The sequence below is a fragment of the Microcebus murinus genome, chromosome 1 (assembly GCF_040939455.1).
Source record: "Microcebus murinus isolate Inina chromosome 1, M.murinus_Inina_mat1.0, whole genome shotgun sequence".
Lineage (NCBI taxonomy): Eukaryota > Metazoa > Chordata > Mammalia > Primates > Cheirogaleidae > Microcebus > Microcebus murinus.
In genome coordinates this window covers 134050178-134074027 of record NC_134104.1, presented here as the reverse complement: position 1 = coordinate 134074027, position 23850 = coordinate 134050178, and the positions used below count along the sequence as shown (strand labels likewise).

Below are 23850 nucleotides of genomic sequence, written 5' to 3'. Positions count from 1 at the left end.
TATTAGCATTTTAACTGTAGAGTACGTATTTCCTCATAACTCTAATCTGCTTTGTTAAATTTATATATTTATTCTTATATATATAATTGGGGAGAAAGGTAGAAAGTTAATGTGTATGATTACCTACATTCCATTTCAAATTAACTTTTAGATTTAAAAAAGAGTAGAAGAAAAAAATCAGTAGTAGCATAGGAGTTGAGAAAAAGTGCTGTGATCTGTTAAAGAGAGGCTGATGTATGTATGAAAGAGGAAAAGGATAGAGAGGGAATTTGAGTGACTGAATCATAGCACAAGTAATTATAAAAGAGAAATGGGAGCAAATGCACATCCACTAAATATATGGGAGAGGGAGAACTTTAACAGTTTTAAACTTAGAGATAGAATATGTTTACATTATACATATTCTTATAAAACCTAAAAATCATTTTTATTAGGTGGTTTTATAGCTCCTTTAAATAAGAACTCTTTATTAAAAGACTTAGTTTGACCTCTCAAAATTATTCCTGTTTTAAATATTTTCATGGTTTTGAGAATTGAACTTATTGGTTTCTTGCAATCAGCAAAGGGATATTTACAGAAAAGTGCTGAATAATTTTGGGTCTGTTTATGGCTTTGAGAGGTAGTCTGTATGCATGTCAGTATATTACAATTATTTTAAATACTGTAGGTGTCATATACATTAAAACACCAGTACAGATGTATGTAATCTACAAAAACTGTGCATTTTGCTTAGGTACTCTTTGATCATATGGGATGTCTGAAGAAGTATGAAACTGTGCAAGACATTCTGAAAGAATTCTTTGATTTACGATTAAGTTATTATGGTTTACGTAAGGAGTGGCTTGTAGGCATGTTGGGAGCAGAATCTACAAAGCTTAATAATCAAGCCCGTTTCATTTTAGAGAAGATACAAGGGAAAATCACTATAGGTAAGATACAACTTTTAAAATTTTGAATATTAGTTAAAATGGAAAAAAATCTTTATTGATAGAAGACATTTTTATCAGTAGAATATAAACAAATACAAATTGAATCTCTTTTCTTGATCCTAACTTTATTTTTCCCTCACATAGAGAATAGGTCAAAGAAAGATTTGATTCAAATGTTAGTCCAGAGAGGTTATGAATCTGACCCAGTGAAAGCCTGGAAAGAAGCACAAGAAAAGGTAATCATTTGCAGAAAAAGACATTCAGAGAAGCTTTTAAAAGCAACTTCCAAAACAAAAAAAAATTCCCCGTTTAAATTTAGTACTGCTGGAGGTGTTGAGTTGGCTATTTGGAGACTGAAGTCTTCTGTTTATCCACAGAACAGATACAGTACAGGAATTTGCAGTGCACACCCACAACAAAGCACTTTGCCTTTGTGACTCAACCAGAGCCTGGAGAAATGACTCCAGGTGTGAAAAGGTAGCTCAGTCTCCTTGGCCTTTTTTTCTGAGCCTGCCATTAAAAGGGTATCATTTGTGGTAATGGTTTTTGTAGGTGTATGTTTGCTATCTGGGAACCAGACTGGTAGCATTCAGAATCTTTTCACACTGTTCAGTCTCTGGTCACAATATGGCATTCAGTCATCACTCACTTAATCTGGTTTCAGTTAATGCTGGGAAGACTAGAGACAAAATGTTCATTATTATAGTATGGTATTTATCAAGCACCAAGTATGTGCTCTGCCGCATGCTTAGATTTTTGACCAGAGATTTAAACTCTGGAGCTTCAGATTTTAAGTCTGATGTTTTATTAACTAAGTTGTCCATTTCAGATCATAAAGTAGTAATACTAATTAAATTAGTGGGTTATTAAAACTTTGAGATTCCCCTCAATTAGCTTTTTGATGTTTATAATTAAAAGAATTTAAAAAGGCAATACAACATTGTGATTGAGAACAAAAATGTAGAAAACGAAGAAAATTTCAAATGATTAACATCTTTTAAAATTAGTTATATGACATAACTTGAACTGAAATTTTAAACTTTTCTACACTTAAGAGTTCTCAGACATAATGTTTTCATATTTCTCATCATACTACATTGAAAAGTTGCTTTTATTTATATTTGAGCTTTTTTCAATTTTGAAGTCAATTAAAGCTATATATTAAAGTGAATAAAATTAGAATCAATTTTATAGTGTAGCAATTACATATTAAGATAATAGGTATATTCCTCATTTGAAGAAAATGGGATAGGACAAGTTGGGGAACATTTAGAATTAGGATGATTGAAGCACTTTGTTTCCATATCAGTGTGTTTTATTGTATTGTTAAACCCCAAATTATAGCTTATATAATACTTGCCCTTCTGTGTCACTGTTGATTTAAACTGTATCTTTTTAAAAAATTAGTAAGCTAATGAATTTAATGCTTAGCTTTAGAAAATAAGAGTCTACGGTTTGAGAATGCCCTTCTGATGGAAGTAGAATGCATGAGTTAAGCCAAGTTTGGTTTTAGTAATTGCATTGTCACCAGCAAAATTTTCTCAGCATCTTGGCCATTTGTACACTTTTGGGGGTGGTTCAGGTAACCAAAGGAGCTGCTCTTACAAGAGTGTCCTGTCATTCAGAGTTGGAGAAGAGGGTTAAAATTATAAAGCAGCGAATTATAAGAAATGGAATTCTGTCATTAGAACTTGAAAAGTTTATTTTTCTTCATTTCTGATAGTGTCCTTAGTCATATTTTTGTAAACAACGATAGACACACATATTCATAGAGCACTCATTAATAATACTTTGGGTGTCATCAAAACCTAGATCAAATAGACTTCTAAAATGTGGGCTTAAATAGGATTTTATGACACCCTGATAATATTTTGCAGTAGTCTAACAACCTGAATACTCCATAGCAGCACACTGTTTTATGAATAATTTTTAAACACTATAGAATTATTAATTTGCCATAAGTTATCTAGGCACTTATTAATCATCTGTCAACTCAACAACAGCATTCCTTAATGTGCTAATGTTGCTTTATTGAATTTATAATTTTGTTTATGTAATGAAGCATCTTGCTTTGCAATTTTAATTTTTATCCTTTTATTTCTAAAGTACATCTAAACTTTACTTTATATGTACATTGTTTTACTTTAAAATTTTGATTAGATTGTAAAGCTAATTTTTTCTTCCTTTTTGGTTACCAAAAGTGAACTTTTTGGTTTATGGAGTGTCTTGGTTAACTCAATCATTTTTAATTATCTGAGTGCCTTAAGCAGCTTAGATTAAATTTTATTGAATGGCTGTTGTTGTTTTTAAAAATTTAAAGGTGATGTCACCTAAAATAACTTTTATTAAATTCACTGTATTTTGAAATTTAATATTAGCATAGACTATTTTTTTGTTGTAGCCATTTCTGTGAAAAAGTCTTAACAAAATTTCAGCAAAGCCCTGACAATTCTTACTCTAACTCAACTCTTAAATTCTTAAGTGAACTTTTTGAGTCATTACATAAGTATTCTTACTTTATAGAATTTTTATTAAGAATTCATCTTTTGTGAGTGAATGTATCTTAGCATGTTTATTACAACTGTAAAACATTCTTCATAAGTGGTATTTATTTTGGGTTTCAGATTGTTCATTCATTTACCAATATAAAAATCTGACAAGATGCAGTAATAAAACATTAGTTCTACTCTATTAATTTTAAGATGTGTTATCTTCTCATTTTGTTACTTATTTCCTGAGGAGAGCATTAATTTTTCATCAAATTCCTAGATAAATAGGGACAGAATATACCATTCCTTCTGAAGATTGTGCATCTTTAGAAAATTTTAAACTTTTTATAGGAAATATATTTTTATTAGATAATCTAAAATAACCCCTCCATCCTGAAGGTATAGCATTAATAGCATAGCATTTGTAGAATTTTTAACTCAATAACATTCAACATTAATTTGATAGTATACAGGATTTTAATATAAAGTTTATTATTTTTTACAGGCAACAGAAGAAGAAGAAACACAAAACCTGCATGATGATAGTTCCTCCGATTCAGGAACTCCTTCAGGCCCTGATTTTAATTATATTTTAAATATGTCTCTGTGGTCTCTTACTAAAGAAAAAGTTGAAGAACTGATTAAACAAAGAGATGCAAAAGTATGAACTTTGTGGGTTAAATAATTTGAAACTATTTCAGTGTTATCTGTATCTTTTTCCAAAAGTATTTTTATTTACCCTTTATACATTTAAAAACTATTGAATATTTAAACTGTACTACCTTTTTTATTATAGGGGCGAGAGGTCAATGATCTTAAAAGAAAATCTCCTTCAGATCTTTGGAAAGAAGATTTAGCAGCATTTGTTGAAGAACTGGATGTAGGTTAAGTCTTTATTAAAGTATATTTGGAAAAGTAATGTTTATGAAACAAGAATGAAAATGTTTTTAAATTATCTTAAGAGTTTTCTTCAACTCTGTGAGGGTTAATGTGTATACATGCTGAGTTAGAATTAAGCTTCTATTTATATGAAGTTATAAAGAAAAGTTATTTCTGGTGTGGATGAATGTAAATGCTGTGGAGTTGAAATTTAGAATACATTAAATCCTACTTTCTATTAAAATTTCTTAGGTGACTTAAACTGGCTAATTGATTCAGTTTATTTTTTTTGCAAGGAGGTAAGACCAATTTGTGTATATAATTTAATATAAGTACTTTGATTTTAGGAGTAGTACAATAGTCTCTTTAGATTTATAACAGAGAAATGTTAATGTTTTTATATTATAACCTAGTTTTTTCAAAGTAGAATTATAATTTTAAAAAAATGTAGAGAAAAAGTATAAAATGTAAACTTTTTCTAAAATTGCCCACTGAAAATATTAGAAATAAATTAATGGTAGCAGTATAAACACCTGATTTTGAGTAATAAAAGGTAAACTATCATTTCTTATTATTTATATGATATCACTTCTGGTTTTTAGTAGTTCCATTGATTTTTGTCCACATGCTCTAGTTTTATTTTTGTGGCTAAGTCAGAATTAGGACTCTTAAGAACAGTATGGTATATTAGTTGCCTAGAAGAATTTCTGGAATATTTTAGTATTGTTTTAAATAGCACTCAGTGATCATTCTAGTGCCACAATGTAAGTCTTTCTTGATTTATGCTTTTCTTATAGTGCTCATTAATTAGATTTTTTAAAAATTTGAGGCATATATTTTCTGCTGGCTGATATTATTCATTAAAAAATTAATATCTGTTAAAAATAAAGCAAGCATATATTAAAAGGAGAATTATTCCTGATCAGTACTAATGATATTCTGATACTGCTTGGTTTGATCACTAATATAGTGAAGCATAGGAACCTTTTTGTTGTTATGCTTATAAATATGCTTACTATTGAAAAGTTATCATGCAAAACAATCCTAGTGAAAAATGTTCTTTACTTTTAATTTATCATTTTATTTTATTTGATTATTATCAAAGTACGTCCAAACAGCTAATTTTAAATTATGGCTATAGTCTTTTTTTTTAAAAGTCTAAAAATCTTTAGATTTAAATTTCTGTTTTTCTGTATCATTTCAAGTCTAATGATACCATTAATTATCATATGCCAGCACTACATTCTATGTAATGCCCAGAGTGACCTCCACCCCTCACCATGAAAGAAGTTACTATTAACTTGTTACACAGATAAGGATCCTGAAGCTTAGAGAGGTTAAATAACTTACTTAGAGAGGAATTACATCATTATGGTTAAGAGCAATTACTCATTTTTTAGAGATCCAGTTTCCTCATCCATAAAGTGGGGATCACAGGATTTTTAAATGCCTAGCACATGGTAGGTGCTCTATAAATTATCTGTTATTTCCCAAGGATACATAACAAGTGGAAGTGTAATTGAAACCCAGGTCTGTCTGATTTTAAATCTTACGTTATTGTTATTACACTATTATGCTACAAAGATCTTTTAAAAATCTTTAAAGAGATGTCATTTTCTATTGGACCATTCAAAGCCTGCTAATTTTTTGAAGGAATAGTTTCAGAAAATGCAGACTTTATGACATTAATTGTGATTATGTCATCATTTATTGTTATCCTACTAAGTTTAATTTATGAACCAGTTTTTTCATATTTTTTATTATGGCTGAAGCAGTAGAAAAGAATAGCTTCATACGTGTTGACAGAACTGCCTTTGTGTATGATTGGCTAGGATTCTAATGATACTAGTTCATCAGAGGTCTTGATTCCATTATACATCATGGGATCCTAGAATTGGAAGGGACTATTTAGGTCGTTTAGTCACTGTTACCCTCTTGTATTACAAATGAGAAGCTAGTTAGATAAATTAGGATTACAACTTAGGTCTTCTGACTTAAAATCCTTTGTTTTTTTCCATTACTTTATCTTGGATTAGATTAGTTAAAAAGAAGGCTTTTTATTCCTTAGTAAGTGAATAAAATTTGTTTCAATTAATTATGAAGTAGTGATCATCTTTTCTAAGAAGTTGTTTATGGTCCCCCTATCCCCTTATAATTACACTTCAGAAAGTTGAAGCGCAAGAACGAGAAGATATTCTGGCTGGAATGTCAGGAAAAGCAATAAAAGGTAAAGTAGGCAAGCCTAAGGTGAAGAAACTTCAATTGGAAGAGACAATGCCCTCACCTTATGGGCGAAGAATAATTCCTGAAATTACTGCTATGAAGGCAGATGCCAGCAAAAAGTTGCTGAAGAGGAAGAAGGTATGACACATCTCTTGTTTTAGTTCATTAGTAGACTATATCTCAATAATGAATATACATATATATGAATATGTGAAATTTATATAAATTTTACTGTGTACTTAGATTATGCTTTATTTTGTTTTTAATATATTTCATTTATGATAGGAAATTATTCTTTCTATGAGAGCAGTTGATTCATAGAAGGAAAACACTGGTGAAAGATCATGTATATGTAAACAGCTACTTAGTTTTTAAAATAAGAGATAGAACACTGAACAGCCTTCTATATTAAAACCTTGGGCCCCCAAAAAGAAAAAGAATGAGTATATCAACTTTAAAATATAAACTGCAGTTCTATATCATGATCAATGAAGGAAATCTTATAGGGGAAAAGAGTCTATTTGGCTTACAAAGTAAGCTATCATCTTTTAGTGTTTATGTGTTTTTGCCCTCAGTTAAACAGTTACGAAGCACATTCTATGTCATTGGCACTGATGGGTGCTATTGAAGATTTTTAGAAATATGACACTGACCTAGCCTTGAGCTGGATGGGCCAGAGTTAGCCAGAAGAAGGAGACGTCAGAAAAATGTCCAGAGATGAGGAAGCAGGATGCATGTTGATCTTAGAGAGGCAAATATTTCTGGACAGGTTGATTTTAGAATTCAGGGAATATATATGTAGATAAGTCCAATAAGTAGTTGGGAATATAGGGTCAGTCTATTCATAGCTTAGGAAATGAACCTAAGAGCCAGAATTAGAGATTGGAGAGTTCTCTGTACAGAGCTAATGTTTGAAGCATAGGAGCATTTTGACACAGAGCAGGCACGCACTTCTGTTCTGACAAACTGAAGTCTATACTACTTTTCTCTTACCTGGTTCCCCATCACACACAGGTTCATTTACCCCTGCATGCTTACCTGTCTCCTTAGGAAAATGGCTTCTCTCCTTTTCAGGTGGTGGTTCTCAGGTTTAGTTCTCAGTATTCTTTTCTCCACTTTACGTAGTCTCCTCAATCGAGTAACCTCAGCTGTGGCCAGAACTTATTCCACTTACAACTAAATTTATGACTCCTGAATCTATGTCCCTAAGCTATAATGTTTTCAGGAGTGCCAGGCTCATATAGCCACCTGAGTGCCCAGAGCCCCTCAAAGTCAGCATGTCTGAAACTGGACTCATTATCCTGATTTCAAAACCTACTCTGTGCCTTGTCTCAGTTAATGACACTATCAGCCATCACTGACATAAGCCAAAAACCTGGGAATTTTCACACTCGATCAGTCACTAAATTATATTGACTACCTACTAAGTCATTCCAAAATTCACCCCCTTATCTTAATCCCTACTGGCACTTGCTTAGAATTCCATGTTTTTTCTGAGATACTTAAAGTGATCTTCTCAACTAGTCCCTTCATTTATAGTCATTTAATTGTGGTTTCTACCTTTCTCCACTTAGTTCCTTTTAAGTTCTTTTATTATCAGAATGATTATGCTAAAAAGTAAGTCTGATTATTATACAGATGCTTAAAAACCTTTAGTGACTCCCAACTGACTACACGGGACTTTTGTTATATAGTGATTTAGCACCTGTATGCCTTCCTATGTTTCTACTCCTGGCTACTCTTTGTTCTCACCTTTCCTTGAATCCTGTGAAACCATTTCCTATTTCAAGACCTAATTCTTTAAACGTAATATGTTTCATGCTTTTGTGCCTTCTGCCTGGGATGCTCTTCCCTCCTCCTTACCTGACAAACTTGCTGTGATTCCTTCAGGACTCAGTCAGAAAGGCCCCTTCTGCATGGAGCTTTTCTCACCTTGCCTTAAGCGGAGTTGCTCACTTTTCCCCTTGGGCCACTGCTATATACCTCCCTCTATATTTGTTGTTTGTATTGTAATGACTTTGTGTGTGTTTGTGTGTGGGGGGGTGTTTTTCATAGTCTTAGGGTGGGGGACTTTGCCTTATAGTGCCTAGCAATGCATGGCATTTGTTGCTTATTTTCTTTCAATAATTTGAAGATTTTGTTTTCTAGTATATAGAGGCCTTCTTGAACTATAGGATCTTATTTTGCCGAGTACCTTTAGTATACTTAGCTATTGGTCTGGAAATCCCTTTTGATAATCAAAAGCTACCTCTTTATTTTTTATGGTTTCTTCTAAAGAGCTGTCATCCTATTGAGTATACTAGAAAATTAGAGTTAGCAATATTATTTGATACAGTTAACTTTGATTGGACCATGTTTTACTTTATTTAACTGTTATGACCTCAACAGAATCACTTTTTTTTTTTTTTTTTACTTGAAATTATCTTTTGACTGGAACTGTATCTCTAAAATATATGGGGTTAATTTTTGTTTTTATTCATGGTTTGGTTTTCTTTTTAATATGTAGGGTGACCTTGATACCACAGCAGTAAAAGTGGAATTTGATGAAGAATTCAGTGGAACACCAGTAGAAGGCACAGGAGAAGAGGCATTGACCCCATCAGCTCCTCTAACTAAAGGTCCCAAGCCCAAAAGGGAGAGAAAGGAGCCGGGTGAGGAATTACTATAGTTTTTGTTTGTTTGTTTTTGATGTGAGAAAAACTATATATATAGGATATTACTATTAATAGATTCTTTTGATTGTGCTTTTTTCTAGCAGTTGAAGTAATGCTTTCTGTTTTCATGAACATTTATTATTTTATAATGAACTTTTCATTATAACAGTTTTATTTTTATTAATGACATTTGTATAACTATTGATACATACCTTGTTGCTGTTCTTCTACTTTTAGGTACCAGGGTGAGAAAAACACCTACATCATCTGGTAAACCCGGTGCAAAGAAAGTGAAGAAACGGAATCCTTGGTCAGATGATGAATCCAAGTCAGAAAGTGATTTGGAAGAAACAGAACCTGTGGTTATACCAAGAGATTCTTTGCTTAGGAGAGCAGCTGGTATTGTGATACATTTTATATTTATTTTATTGGATATTATAAGTTGGTATTATATTTATTTTATTGCATATATAAGTTGGTATTATTATGGTATCCATGTTGCTAAAGTACTAAACCATTACTATTTCAGAAAGTTATGAAGGTGAAAAAAATTCTTTTACAGAATAGTCTTTTCTAGCAAAGTTGGACATAAAATAAATTTCTCTAAAGTGAATCATGCATTCTTATTGATTTTTATTATAAAGTTTGGGTTACATTTTTTGCATAGTTTGAAGATGTTTGGAAAAAAACATACCTTTGTACCTTGGTATTATACACAGCAGTGATGGATCTCATGGAAGTGGTTTGTAGTTTTGTTTTTGTTTCCTATCAAGATAAATTTCTTCCTACTCTAAGAGTCTGATTCTGTTTCTCTTTTAGATAATTACAGTAGTACGGTTAGACTACAGAATCCCATTCTGCTATTATATATTGTTGTTAAGCATGTGATTTGATACTTTCTGAATATTCATTAATATAAAGCATTCAAATAATTAAAATCTGAGTTTTCTATTCTGTAGAATCTTCTGAAATTTTGTTAAGTCCTAATTTATTAAAATGAACGATACAATATTATGATTGTTAACCTTTGGGAGATACATTTTTAATTATATGTCAGGCTTAAATTCTTTGGTTCTCTAATCACTAAGTGGTTGAACTTCTTTTCCTAATATATATAAGTAGCATAATGTAGGTGAATCTTTAACATGAGTAATTTAAGTTATATGAAAACTAATTAAATGCTTCAAAACTATATTTAGGCTTTTCCATATGTCTAAACGTATGTGGGCTGGGTGTGGTGGCTCACACCTAGCACTTTGGAAGGCTGAGGCAGAAGTATCACTTGAGTCAGGAGTTTAAGACCAGCCTGAGTAACATGGTGAGACTCCATCTCTACAAAAAATAGAAAAATACTAGTCAGGCATGGTGGATACACACTTGTAGTCCCAGCTACTCTGAAGGCTGAGGTGGGAGAGGATTGCTTGAGCCCAGGAATTTGAGGCTACAGTGATCTATGATCACATCACTGTCCTTATACCCGGGGAACAGAATAAGACCCTGTCTCAAAAAAGAAAGAAATTTTTAAAAAATGCATAAAATTATATAGCATCCAAGCAATTTTTAAATTTTATTCTATAATACATACTAGGAATTATAACAAAACTTATTTGGATTATACCAGTATGCTTTTCCCCTTAATTGGTACCTTTTTATGCATTATTATTATTTTGCTAATATATTGAAGTTATATGTCTCCTGTTTTTTCTCATTCATCTGAAAATTGACTGTCTTTGTTATTTCATAGTAAAACTAACCGTGAAGAGAAGATAGAAGTTTTTCCAAGAGGTTAAGAGAAAATCTAACCCTTTTAAAAGAACTGTATAATTTGTTGTGATTGTAGAAATGGAAAATCTTATGTTGGTAGCGGGGCTTTGTATAACGACTATGTGAGACAAGGCCATATTGACTACTTTCCTCAGTGTTTTTGAGCAGTATTTAAGTATAACAAGCAACATCCAAATCAAACAGTCCCATCAGTTTATGCTTTCCTAACATATGCAACTTTACCTCATAGCCTCCTGGAAAATGTAAGACAGATATTAACACTATCAAATAACTAAAGCCAAAGTTTTTGGGTTTTGTTCTATAAATGCTTGTCTTTTTTAAATGTATTTTTAGAGATTGCTGAAATATTTTTCAAATGTATTATCAGGAATAATATTTTATGTGGATAAAGCTAAGATTTAATATTTTTTATTTTTCTCCTAGCTGAAAGACCTAAATACACATTTGATTTCTCAGAAGAAGAGGATGATGATGCTGATGATGATGATGACAATAATGATTTAGAGGAATTGAAAGTTAAAGCATCTCCCATAACAAATGATGGGGAAGATGAATTCATTCCATCAGATGGCTTAGATAAAGATGAATATACGTTTTCACCAGGCAAATCAAAAGCTACTCCAGAGTAAGTAATGAATATGGTACAGTTAGTTGTCGTAGACATCTACCTATTACAGTGAGCTCTCTCTAAGAAGTTATCATTCTAGATAAGGTCTTCCTCATGAAGGAATACATTTTATTAATATTGCAGCTGTTTCTTTAGCTATTGCTATAATTTAGAGGTGTGATTGGGAAATTTTTTCCATAAAGAGCTTGAGAGTAAATATTTTAGATTTTACAGGCCATACGGTTTCTGTCACAGCTACTCAGTGCTGCCATTCTGTTAAGAAAGCAGTCATAAACAATAGGTAAATAAACAAGTGTAGCTATGTTCCAATTAAACATTTTTTACTAAAATAGCAGGTCCATGGGATACAGTTGGATAATACTTGGTTTTGAGAAAAGTTACCAAATCTTTAGAATTGAGAGGTTTATGTTTCTTCCCTAGATTTGGCCTTGATTGGTTTTTCTTGCTTTTGGTGAGTGTGAATACTAACATGAGGTATGAGGTCTGTGAACTACTTCAATTTTTTTTCTTTTTTTTTGAGACAAGTTCTCACTCTGATGCCTGGGCTAGAGTGCAGTGGTGTCATCTAGCTCACTGCAACCTCAAACTCCTGGGCTCAAGCAATCATCCCGCCTCAGCCTCCTGAGTAGCTGGGACTTACAGGCATGTGCCACCATGCCCAGCTAATTTTTCTGTTTTTTGTAGAGATGGGGTCTTGGTATTGCTCAGGCTGGTCTTGAACTCCTGGCCTCAAACAGTCTTCCTACCTTGGCCTCCTGAGGTGCTAGGATTAGAGGTGTGAGCCACACGCCCAGCCCCTCAGATTTTTTAAATAAATATTTTCTCACTTATTACAACTGGCCTTGCCCAGATCCTGAATTAACTGCCCACCTGTAGTCTAGGATCAGAAATAGGATTGTTGCCTGCCATGATGGGGATTCTATCATTCTCCTTGGGTTTTTATCCATAATTTGCTGATATTAAATTATGGAATGATTATTTCTATCAATCATAGAATTTGATTTTAATGGCATTTTGTATAACTTTAGACCGTTGCTTAGTTTCCATTTTTTTTTTTTTAATGCTACATCATTTGTCTGGTATTTCTGAGCATATATATGTGTATACATGGTTTGTGTATATGTGTTGCATATTTGTGCACATAAGAGAAAAAAACTTTGCTTGCCTTATGTTTAACAGAGAAAGAAATGAGAGAACTAGAGTTTTGTTCTATGATTATAATCCTGCAGTGCATACTATATGTAACTTATCAGGGTTGAAATCAGCTATTTAAATTATATCCTCTTTGTGGTGTTTATTTTCTCTCTAATAGAAAATCTTCGCATGACAAAAAAAGTCAGGATTTTGGAAATCTCTTCTCATTTCCTTCATATTCTCAGAAGTCAGAAGATGGTATGCTCACTTAGTGTCTTCATTGTATACTTACTGTATTTTTGCTCTTTTAGTGGTAGAGAAGAAACAGTAAATGAATCACTAGGTCATGATTTAATTTCAGAATGTTTCATGAGTAGAAAATTTACCTTTTTACATTTTGCTCAAGATAATAGGTTTATTTACTTTTTCTGAGGTGACTTCTTACTGGTCAAAATATGCATTATGGAAGCATTTAGGTAGACAGGCAGATGCAAACTTGTACATATGTGCAGTATGTTTGTGTGTATGTAGTGTTTTAATGAGAGAAAAGACATGCAAAAAGAAATTTTAAAAGATTGAAATTTGATTTTAATGGCAATGTTATGTATATATGACAGTTTTCTAAAGGTGTGTGGGTACCAATATAGGTGCACACTTGTTTCACTAAATCCTAGTACATGAGAGACCAAAACCTTCATAGGAAATTTAATCAGAGTATACTTTTTTTTATTCCCTGTATTTTTTGGTGTGGAAATTTTAAGGTCACTTAATTGATTTACTGTAATGTATTTTGTAACACACATATCCATACATGCAAACATACCTAGATTTCGTCCATGTTGTGTATATATATAGATATTCATTTTTGAAAGCATATCAAAACAGTTATATAAAAATATTTATTTATATCCAAGTAGCTATTCTAAAAGCTTCTGCTATGGTTTGAGGGAGGGAAGAATGGATTGATTGATTAAACTAATTTGAATGCAAAAGTAAACTGGTGGTAAGCTTGCATACCGTTTTAAATTAACCTATGATTTATTGATTTAAAAATATGAATACTTATTACTCTTTTAGATTTGAACATTATTGCTGATCTTCTTGAAATGGTTAATATTTCTGTAGTTAATGAAATAATCACAGTGGAACTTTTTCATATCTCATGTTAAATTATAAGTATGTATTTTTGAATTGGCCAGTTATATTTTAAATAGCTTCTGGGACTTTGAATTTCACCACTCTATGCATTTGTATGTTTTGCAACAGAGTTAACATTTTTGAGGTATGACATTGTTATAGTTTATTTTCAGCTGTTTGTATAGTTTGGATTATATGATCACAAAATAGAAATTTATAACATCAATTACCTGGCTAAAGAGAAGTCATCAGTTAACTCAAAGTTTACTTTAGAGATTTTTATAGAATCTCTTTACTAAAAAAAAGTTTTGCAATTTTTAGATTCAGCTAAATTCGATAGTAATGAAGAAGATTCTGCTTCGGTTTTTTCACCATCATTTGGTCTGAAACAAACAGATAAAGTTCCAAGTAAAACAGTAGCTGCTAAAAAGGGTATGTACTTATAGCTGTGTTAAGCATTGCATAAAATATGTAGAGAAAGTTGATGTAAAAGGAATTTCAGTATAATTTGAAACTATTTGCACTGGGGACTTCACTGTAAAACAGTTATAAAGTATAAATATGTATAGGGAGAATTCCTCTTGTTTTTTAACCACATCTGTAAGACTTTATTTTAAAGCTGTTATATTTATAAAATAATCCCATGCATTGATATCTAAAGATAGCTTTCTATTAAAGCTCCCTTATGCTTGTTAGGTTATAAAGCAGATTAAAATTTTTTCTTCTAGCAGTTGGATTCTGTTATCTATGTTGATCATGCCTCAACTCCTTATGTGGAGGGATTAGTCAGTTCAGTTGGGGTCCTCTTTTTCTTTGTGAGTCATGTAGCTTCTTTCTTTTCCATAGCCCTAGATTGTCTAGGAAGCACTTTGAGTTGATTTATAAATCTGTTACTAGTATAGCAAGATATGTAACTTGGTCTTTTTGAAGGTCAGTGTTAGTGCTTTGTGTTTGAAAGATAATCTTTTAAAAAAAACAAAACACTTCTGATTGAGATGGGTACATGTAAGACAGCAAATAAATAAAAAATATGGACTGTTCCCTCAAAGATCTTAAAAATCCACAATGGACAGCAACATTCCAGACACACGTGTATTGAATGTAGCAGAAAAACAAAAAAGTCCTGCTTTAAATGCACTAAGATTATAATGAAAAACTGGTTGGCTATAGGAGTCTATCTAGCCAACACACTGGGTGATTACCCATGTCCCATTGCCTTTACCCCTTTATTGCACTTATTCCAGCATCTACATTTCTTTGTTTGAAGACTGTTTGTCGCTTGCTGGAATATTAACGCTCCCTTGCCCCCAGCTGCCCTTAACCAGTGATTGGAGAAAGTTGGTCTAGAAATATCTCAGTGTCCTCACTTCTCAAGTGAGTTGACTGTGGGATGTGTGTTTTATATTGGCTCCCCAAAATTCCTCACAGGAATAAGCCCCCAGAGTGATCATGGGCTTGATAAGTTACCCATTATTGGCTACCCTCTCTTCATTGTCTCATTTTTGTACTCATTTTTCTTTACCTTGCAAATAAATACTTGAATCCTTGTCTTAGAATCAGGCAGAATCTGCTTCTGGGGATCCCAAACTGAGACAACTCTATAATCCCTTCTCCCCCCCCCCTACCTTTTAAAAAATCACAAAGCATCCTTTTTTTAAAAAAATCATTTTCATAAGTATCTTATAAACACCCTGAAAACTTGGGAGCATGTCACTTCTTGAAACATTATCCTATTTCCTTCATCAAGCTATTCACCCATATTTAACTTAATGAGTTAAGAGTTTAGCTGTAGCATTAACTAAAAGGCTAGGATATCATGCCACTGCTTCTGTTTGCACGTTTCTCCCATAGCCTAACTGGCCTTGTCTTAGTTGAATAAACGACTGCATATGTGGTGTGATCTCAGGGAGCCCAGTAAGTCCTCAGCCTTCCTCTAGCCTCTTCCCAAAATACAGTTCCCATAAAATATCATTTCAAGGAGAGGATACATCATGTCCCTCTGTAGGGTTGTCTGTGTTAACCCCAAATTACATATATTATACAAATAAAATTCTGTAGTTCCACTAGTTTACAGAAAAAAGGCAGCTGATAGTACTCAGATATCTGACCTATGTTTGCCTGGTAGAGTTGAAAGCGTCACCTTACTCCAGGCATGGAAACTGTCAAAGAACAAAAGCGGTTCCTAGAACACCCAGTTTGTCTGTATTCTTGCTAGGAGCTGCCCTCTGGCTTTTATGGTAGATTTAGTCATGCTGACTCAAAGCAGGGAAAGCCACAAAATCTGTGGATGCCATTGCCATAAAGAGCGAGGGCTCCTCCTGCTGTTGGTTACTGAGGAGCATCATCTCTAGCGTCTCAAATTGAGACTGGAAATGCATTTTCCACAGAATCAGCATGGGTTTTTTATTTTTAATAGGAAAGTCTGCAGTTAATTTAGATTCATTCAGTACATTTTTTTCAAATTAAGTTTTATTAATTATACAAGTAAAAAGTGATTTATCAGTTTTCACATAGAATTGCAGATAAAGCTATAAAAACAAGGTCTATTTTTAAAACAAAAGTCAAGAAAGCAAAGGCCTCATGTCTGTTGTCTAATTATCTAGGATTTTCATATTTCTTTCCACATAAAAATGCTAAGTCTGGAGTCTGGATTTTAGCTTTTAAATGGAAGTGAGTTGGTTTCTATTTATTGTATTTGAGGATTCCATAAAACTGTTTTTCCCCCCTCTAAAACATTTTAAAAGCAGAACTTATATGGTTATACTTGGGTTATAATTAACATATCAAATATGCTACCTTTTTGTCTTGACTATACTATATTTAAAAGTTACTGGTTAATTCATTTGAAAGGTCCTTGCTTAAAATATCTCAGTTGAATTATCCAAGGGCAAATTATATATAATTAAATAAAAAGCATTTTTTCATCTCTGAGAAATTGTTTGCCTTTATAATGGAACCAAGAAGAAAGAAACCATTTCATTATTTAAGGCTATTCAATTTCATAGCACCAGTAAGAAATTTCATTGTTATAGGACTGACTTTAGCTTGGTTTGTTGGTAAGTATATTACATTGACCTATGAAATGGAAATTTGCTTTATAGGAAAACCATCTTCAGACATAGCCTCTAAGCCTAAGAGAGCCCCCAAACAGAAGAAAATAGTAGAGACTGTACACTCTGACTCAGATTCAGAATTTGGCATTCCAAAGAAGACTACAGCGCCAAAAGGTGAGGATTATCTTTGTATAACCCTTTAAACATATGCCGAGTGGAAAAGATTAAGTTTCTTGTGTATCATTGAATTTAGAGAGGCCAGTGCCTTTTTTATTTTAAATTGCTTTACTCCTCAATAAGCAGTGTTTCAGAGTCAGTGCTGTGTTAGGGTTCATATGAAGTGTAACAATTTGGTCCTGTCACTTTGTTTTACAAATTAGACTCCAAGAGATTAAGAATACCTAAGAATGGTTCATAGTCCCCCTGCAGCGGAATCACTGGAAGTTATTAAAGAGGCAGATTTGGACTCTATACTAAAGTGTGACACTTATTGGATGGAGTAGGCTAGATCTCAGACTCTTAGATCAGAACTTTTTGTTCATCTAGGAAATGAAATAGCTGTACTTAAGGCTACACAAGGCACCAGCACCAGTTCTCTCTAGCATGTCCTTTTTTCCTCCAGAATCTTGAAAGCCCTTACAGTTGCTTTGTAAAAATATGTATTAATATATAAGACATGATATCTTCTGAGTGTAGCTGTTCAGCCTTTTACTCAACTGAAGGATATTTTCTTCAGTGTTCATTTTACTTCTTTAAAGGGGTAGCTGGGTTAAGGAGCTATAGACTTATAGGGAAATGGAGAACAGGAGGGAGAAAAAGAAAGAAAGTGACTCGGGAGGTCAATACTTAAGGTATGCATGGTTTGAAACCTTTATAAAAATTCAGAAATGTTATTTTATTGATTCATTTGATCAAATGACATCCCAGGATAATTTAGGCTCTTTTCTTACTTGTACAACCTAGTACGTCATAGCTCTCAAGAAATTTTTTAAGATTTAGAATTGCAATTTAGTTCCATTTTCTCTTTCATGGGCATCATTGTGGGATGGAGAACATCTAGCCCCCACTTAAATATTACCTTTTTCCTCTCCTTGCTCCAGTGATGAGAATAAGAGATCAGATAGATAAAAAATGCTGCATTTGCTAAGTCCAGAAGGAATATGGATTTGGCAGATTATTTTATGATTAATAGTGGGTAGTTTATTCTAGGACTGTGCTACTGAAAGTGGGATCTGCAGTTGGTTGTTACTAGTTTGTGGTAAGTGAAATTGAGAGTAAGAATTTTAAACCTTTATAATAATTTTGTGTTAATAGAAAAGCATGTAATTTTTAAAGTAATTTGTGTTTTATTTTTAAAAGTATTGGCCCATGACAAATGAGAAATTATATTTACTAGAAAAAAATTTTAAGAAGCACTCTTAAAAGATTTCCTTTTCATGTTTTAAAGACTGGACCTCATAGCAAAATACAGATGTTCTTTTTTATGTATCAGAGCCTTGGTCAGTACATTTGTCTCCAGGACTTTCCCACTAGTGTAAATGTATTTGTGAAATACTCTTTAGTCATGTCAATCCCAGAATTGAAATGATGCTGCAAAATTGTTTGTACATCTTTCATACTAAGAGACCGGAATGGCAGTGCCCCACTGATTGGTCATGCCATAGAAGTAAACTATCATGTTTTGGCATTTACCTTTTTATATTGCACTTAACCTTCGGAGAAAAAAAACCTTCTGTATTATTTTAAGGTAAAGGCCGAGGGGCAAAGAAAAGGAAAGCATCTGGCTCTGAAAATGAAGGTGATTATAACCCTGCCAGGAAAATACCCAAAACAACAAGCAAGGTAATCAGGAACATCTTTTTAATGCTTGGTTTTGTTTGAGATTATTATCTATATATAACTGACTTGGTTTGCTTATTACTTGTAACAGTTTTAAACCTAGCATCTCTTAGTAATAGGGGGCTTACATATGGTTAAGAAATTATTCAAGTGTAAATTTATATAGTTGGGACTATTTCTTGGATAATACTATGCTATAAATGAATGTACTTAGAATCTTTCATTTCATCCATTGAGCTGTATGAGTTTTATGCTACCTGAATATTAGACTTAAGACTATTTATTTTTAACTTGGATTTCCCAATTAGTCTGACCTTTCTCTAGCAGTATACTCTTTTAAGTAAATGTATGAGATCAGCTGCCCCTCCCTTTTTTCTCTTCCTAGTAAAACTTAGAAATACATAGATGATTATAGCTTTACGTTGGTTTCCGAGTTGATTTCTATTCAGTTACCTTCTGTGCCTCTGGTTCCACGTCGGTGACTCTTTACAAACATTTATAGTGTGTATTACACACTGCATGAGTCTTGTTTTCCTCCTATGAATTTTTGATATTTACTTATAAATAGGACAACTTGGACTTTTACTAATTTGGGCATTTTACATACTTGGATAGTACTTAATTTCAGAAATAAATAACACTGTTCCATTTTCGAGGCTGGAACTTGGTAAATACGGGACTACCAAGCTGGCAAATTATTATATGTAATCCTTTTTTGCCTCCAAAAAATGATTAGGTTGTACAATTAGCATTACAATTCTGATGCTAAAAACACCATGATTTGTAATAATTCCTACATGTGAATGAAGTGTAAAAATCTATTTTTAAAAAATGTCTAGAAACTGAAGAAAACATCATTTGATCAGGATTCAGATGTGGACATCTTCCCCTCAGACTTCACTTCTGAACCACCTTCTCTGCCACGGACTGGTCGAGCTAGGAAAGAAGTAAAATATTTTACAGAGTCTGATGAAGAAGAAGATGTTGATTTTGCAATGTTTAATTAAGTGCCCAAAGAGCACAGAAACATTTTTCAACAAATATCTTGTGTTGTCCTTTTGTCTTTTCTGTCTCAGACTTTTGTACATCTGGCTTATTTTAATGTGATGATGTAATTGATGGTTTTTTATTGTGGTAGGCCTTTTAACATTTTGTTCTTACACATACAGTTTTATGCTCTTTTTTACTCATTGAAATGTCATGTACTGTCTGAATGGCTTGTAGAATTGTTATAGACTGCCGTGCATTAGCACAGATTTTAATTGTCATGGTTGCAGACTACAGACCTGCTTTTTGAAATGAAATTTAAACATTAAAAATGGAACTGTGTTCTCTGTCTCTTTACTGAAGATGAAAGTGTAGTAAAAAGCTCCCACACACCTTTAAAATAAATATATTTTATTCTTTGCCAGGAGACTCCATGGAAAAAGGTAAACAGTATATGAACATAGAAAGCATTGTTAAACAATCTCAATGTACAAACAGAGCCAGTGAAAGTACATCACAGACTTGCTAATATATCAAAAAAAAAAAAAAATTCCACTAGTGCTTAAATGAGAACTAAGAAACTGACACTTGTGTCTGTTAACCACTCTACCACAGCTTTCACTCTGCTTCATAGTGATTGAACAAGGTCAAAGGAGGCAGATCCTATGCCCATGTCTTTGGGAATCAATGTTAGCCCCTTGGCATCAAGGCAGCTGGAAAAAAATCCCAAGACCAGGCATGAATCAGGAAGGACACTAGAGTTACATGGTCCAAGTGGTAGACCCGCCTGCTAATTATCCCATGAAATTTCCCTAATGGCTTGTGAACAGGTAAACAAAAACTTATTAACACTGAAAAGTGTTTCTGCCTTGGAGGCTATCATTACTGTAAAAATGTATTTTTTTTTTTACTGTGTAGTTATGTCATTAAACAAGTAATAAACCACTTTTAATTTAAAGTGACATTAACAATTGAACAAATGACATTTGATTAACTGAACTGGCAGTTACACTTATACAGAATTCTCTTCTGCTAGTGCAGTGAATTTGTATACTTTTACTGGGCAACATGAAATAAAAGATGCAATTTGAGAGCATCAAAAAGAGCAAGGACAAGCTTCCATACTAACTAAATTAGAATATCTTTAGTCTTATCATCTTGTCATACTGTACAACAGTCCTGTTTTCTTACCTTGATGTCTTGATTATTCCATGAAAGCAAGACAGTTATCTTTCTGAACCTTTCTTAGGTGGACATGTACAGTAGTCTGTGTCATAACCTTGGTGTCTTGGTTATTTTGAATATGCAAGACAAAAGGAAAGCACCAAACATACAGTATAGAAAGAACAGAGCCATATTTCTGTATGTACAAAGTCTTCAGAAACTTAACTAGGGGTAAATCATTTTGACTGGGTCTTTGCCATGCAATCTTGAGTGTTCAAAGAGGAAAATAGAAGCTTTTAACTAGTTTCTGGTTGCATGAAATGGCTGATTTTTAGAATTGAAAAGTTTGTATTTCTAAGTTACACAGTGAGGAGTATATATATTGATACATATGAAAACTTCTTGGTCCTTCTTGAGTTTTAACATATTTTCTGTCCAAAAACTAAGCAGCAGTAAAAATGTTTTTTCTTGTATTTTAAATCCTGGAACTGAAGGTACTGGGGAATGTTTGAAGTAGTTAGAAAATGTCTTATTGCACCAGTGGTGACTGACTGACCCCGCTGTTTTCCACTGAGCTGGGTGAGATGCTGGGACTGTGCTCTGCTGTGTTCCCACTTGAACTTGGGGTCAAGGGTTCATGTCCTTCAGAATTCTCCAGCATTTCCTGTATGAGAGGTGGCATTGATCCAGGAATTTCCATTTTCAAGGTAATTACACGTTCTGCACCTTTTAAAAAGAGATAATAGAAACCTGGTTAAGATAAGGAGTTAAGCTGGATAACCAGGGACCAACTTTTATCTATTTTAACAAAGGTGTTTCCTCAGACTCACCCTTGCTCATGAATGAGTTACAGAATATAGGTATTAAGTGGCTTCTATCTTTTTTTGAAAAGGATGATCCATTACTATATCTCTCATAAATACAAACATAAAAATGTATTTAGAATAGGAATTGCATAAAAAAATCATGTTACTGTGTTGTAAAGTCAATCCAATTGGTTTCTTAACCAGCTCACAGTGACGGAATGCTGATAAAAGATCTCTATTATCTGATAGAACTTCACTCATCTTTTACAGAAACAGCTGATACTATTGTTCATCTTGAGAACAGAAAATTATACAAACAGTGCCTCCCAGCAACTGTTCTAATTTTACAACATTAAAACATTTTTACTTTATGGACAAGCAGGGGAGAGGTGGTGACATGTTTAAATTTGATAGTTCCATGCCTCAGTCAGTTTCAGGAAACAACGTTATTTACAAAAAGAAGTGTATCTTGAAAATGAGACATTTACAAGGATGCCAGTTATGGAAGAATTGAGTAATTAATGTGCACTGATTATCAGTGACTTGATCTAGCAATGCCCTGTCCGATACAACAGCCACTTGCCGCATGTGGCTAAATTTAAATTTGCTAAGTACAATTAGAAAAGCAGTGCTCTGCTGCATTAGCTACATTTCAAGTGCTTGAGAACCGTATGTGGTGAGTAGTTACTGGACAGTGCAGACTATAGAATATTTTCATAATCACAGTATATTCTGTTAGATATCACTGATTTAACTATCTGTGGAGGATGGTATTAAACAGCCTCATTTTTAAAATCAAAGATACCATAATTACATTGCTTAAGCACTGGTATCTGCTGTTTGTTTCTACTTTTAATCCTATGCTAGGGATGTATTCTGAATGCTAATTGAAGAAACTTCTTAGAAGGAACTCAAGAATTCAGACTCCTTGTCAAACAAGTTCACTATGCTTTTAAGCACTTTCTGAAATAAGAGTTTGTTTCTTGGCTTGTCTTCAGGGGTAGTGTACACTAAGGGAGAGGGAGAATGACAATAGCACATTTAGTACCAGAATAGCTGCCGAGTTGTCTCTCTACATAGGAAAACCTTAGTCTAACACTTACCTGTGATATGGCTCTAGGCACTTCTCTAATTGCTTGAGCTGCCACATAAACTGAAAATCACTAGGCAAAGAATATTTATACCTCTCAGGAAGGCAAGAATTCCTTTGCTTAGAAGTGTACAGTAATAAATCTCCCTATATACAATAGAACAATATGGCTACAATGAGAGAAACTTAACCTATAACAATTACCCTAAGTACTATTCAATTTTCTTGAGGTTTGGGTGTTCAGGAAAAACTGAAATTTACATAAACCAGAGATATATGGAAAGCTGGAATGAAATGTATAAACACAGAAAATTTAAAAATTAAAAAGCCCAGCATATAGTATATTCTCTTGAAAACAATGTTTTTCTAATTAGTCACCTGAATTTTAAAGCTCTCAATCATCTGTTGAGATTATCAAGTAGGGCAAGATTTGAGGTTTTCTTTTCTTTTTTGCCCTTAATGGGAGGGTGCTATTTAATTCCTTTTGATTTTAATGAGAAATGAGTTCCAAAACTTAAAAAAAAAAAAATCAGCTATTAAATATCCTGACTTAAAACAAGGAGTTTAATAAAACAACACAACCTAGTAAGGTCCTCAGGTCCACTTTGTGACTATAGTGTAGAGCATAAAGTAATACCTTTAGCACTGATGCTGCGGAGATCTGTGATTTTCATTAAGATCTTTGGAAACATATGAGGTTTGCTGGGTCGTCTTTTTCTGATATAAATTTTTAGTGCTTCCAGCAATGGTTCTTGTAGCTTATCTACTTTTGTTGGTTCCTCAAGGTCCTGGCGGTCTAGATACCAGGAATAGAGTATTAAACAATTAATATCAGAATTTCTGCCCATTTCCCCTTTTACTCATTTCCTTGTTCCTGCTATACTATGACTTTATTAATTTGATAATTCAATCGTGTAAGCAAATTTGCAGATAGATGCAATTGCTTTAAGCAGTGACACTTGAAAATAATTGTCCCCATTAGTAGTCTAAAGCATATTTTGATGGCTGGTTGCTTTTGTCCCAGGGAAAGAATTACCTCTTATGACCAGGAGG

General features: G+C 33.1%; 2 protein-coding genes across 8 annotated transcripts in view; one reads left to right on the top strand and one right to left on the bottom strand.

Moving 5' to 3' along the window:
* The window catches only part of TOP2B (DNA topoisomerase II beta), a 64918-nt gene extending 44839 nt beyond the window's left edge, over positions 1–20079 (top strand). For both annotated transcript variants that reach the window (XM_012786179.3, XM_012786170.3), the window contains exons 24-36: positions 734–929; positions 1074–1165; positions 3924–4079; positions 4215–4298; positions 6464–6658; positions 9027–9171; positions 9412–9573; positions 11383–11584; positions 12900–12979; positions 14180–14290; positions 16960–17085; positions 18659–18753; positions 19590–20079. In XM_012786179.3, coding sequence (XP_012641633.1) covers positions 734–929; positions 1074–1165; positions 3924–4079; positions 4215–4298; positions 6464–6658; positions 9027–9171; positions 9412–9573; positions 11383–11584; positions 12900–12979; positions 14180–14290; positions 16960–17085; positions 18659–18753; positions 19590–19757 — 1812 coding nt within the window. In that variant the 3' untranslated portion in view covers positions 19758–20079. The remainder of the gene's footprint in view (positions 1–733; positions 930–1073; positions 1166–3923; positions 4080–4214; positions 4299–6463; positions 6659–9026; positions 9172–9411; positions 9574–11382; positions 11585–12899; positions 12980–14179; positions 14291–16959; positions 17086–18658; positions 18754–19589) is intronic.
* Positions 20080–20131: 52 nt separating this feature from the next.
* The window catches only part of RARB (retinoic acid receptor beta), a 702725-nt gene continuing 699006 nt past the window's right edge, over positions 20132–23850 (bottom strand). For all 6 annotated transcript variants that reach the window (XM_076005783.1, XM_012786193.2, XM_076005786.1 and 3 more), the window contains 2 exons: positions 23435–23593; positions 20132–21627 (listed from right to left, as the gene is read on the bottom strand). In XM_076005783.1, coding sequence (XP_075861898.1) covers positions 21431–21627; positions 23435–23593 — 356 coding nt within the window. In that variant the 3' untranslated portion in view covers positions 20132–21430. The remainder of the gene's footprint in view (positions 21628–23434; positions 23594–23850) is intronic.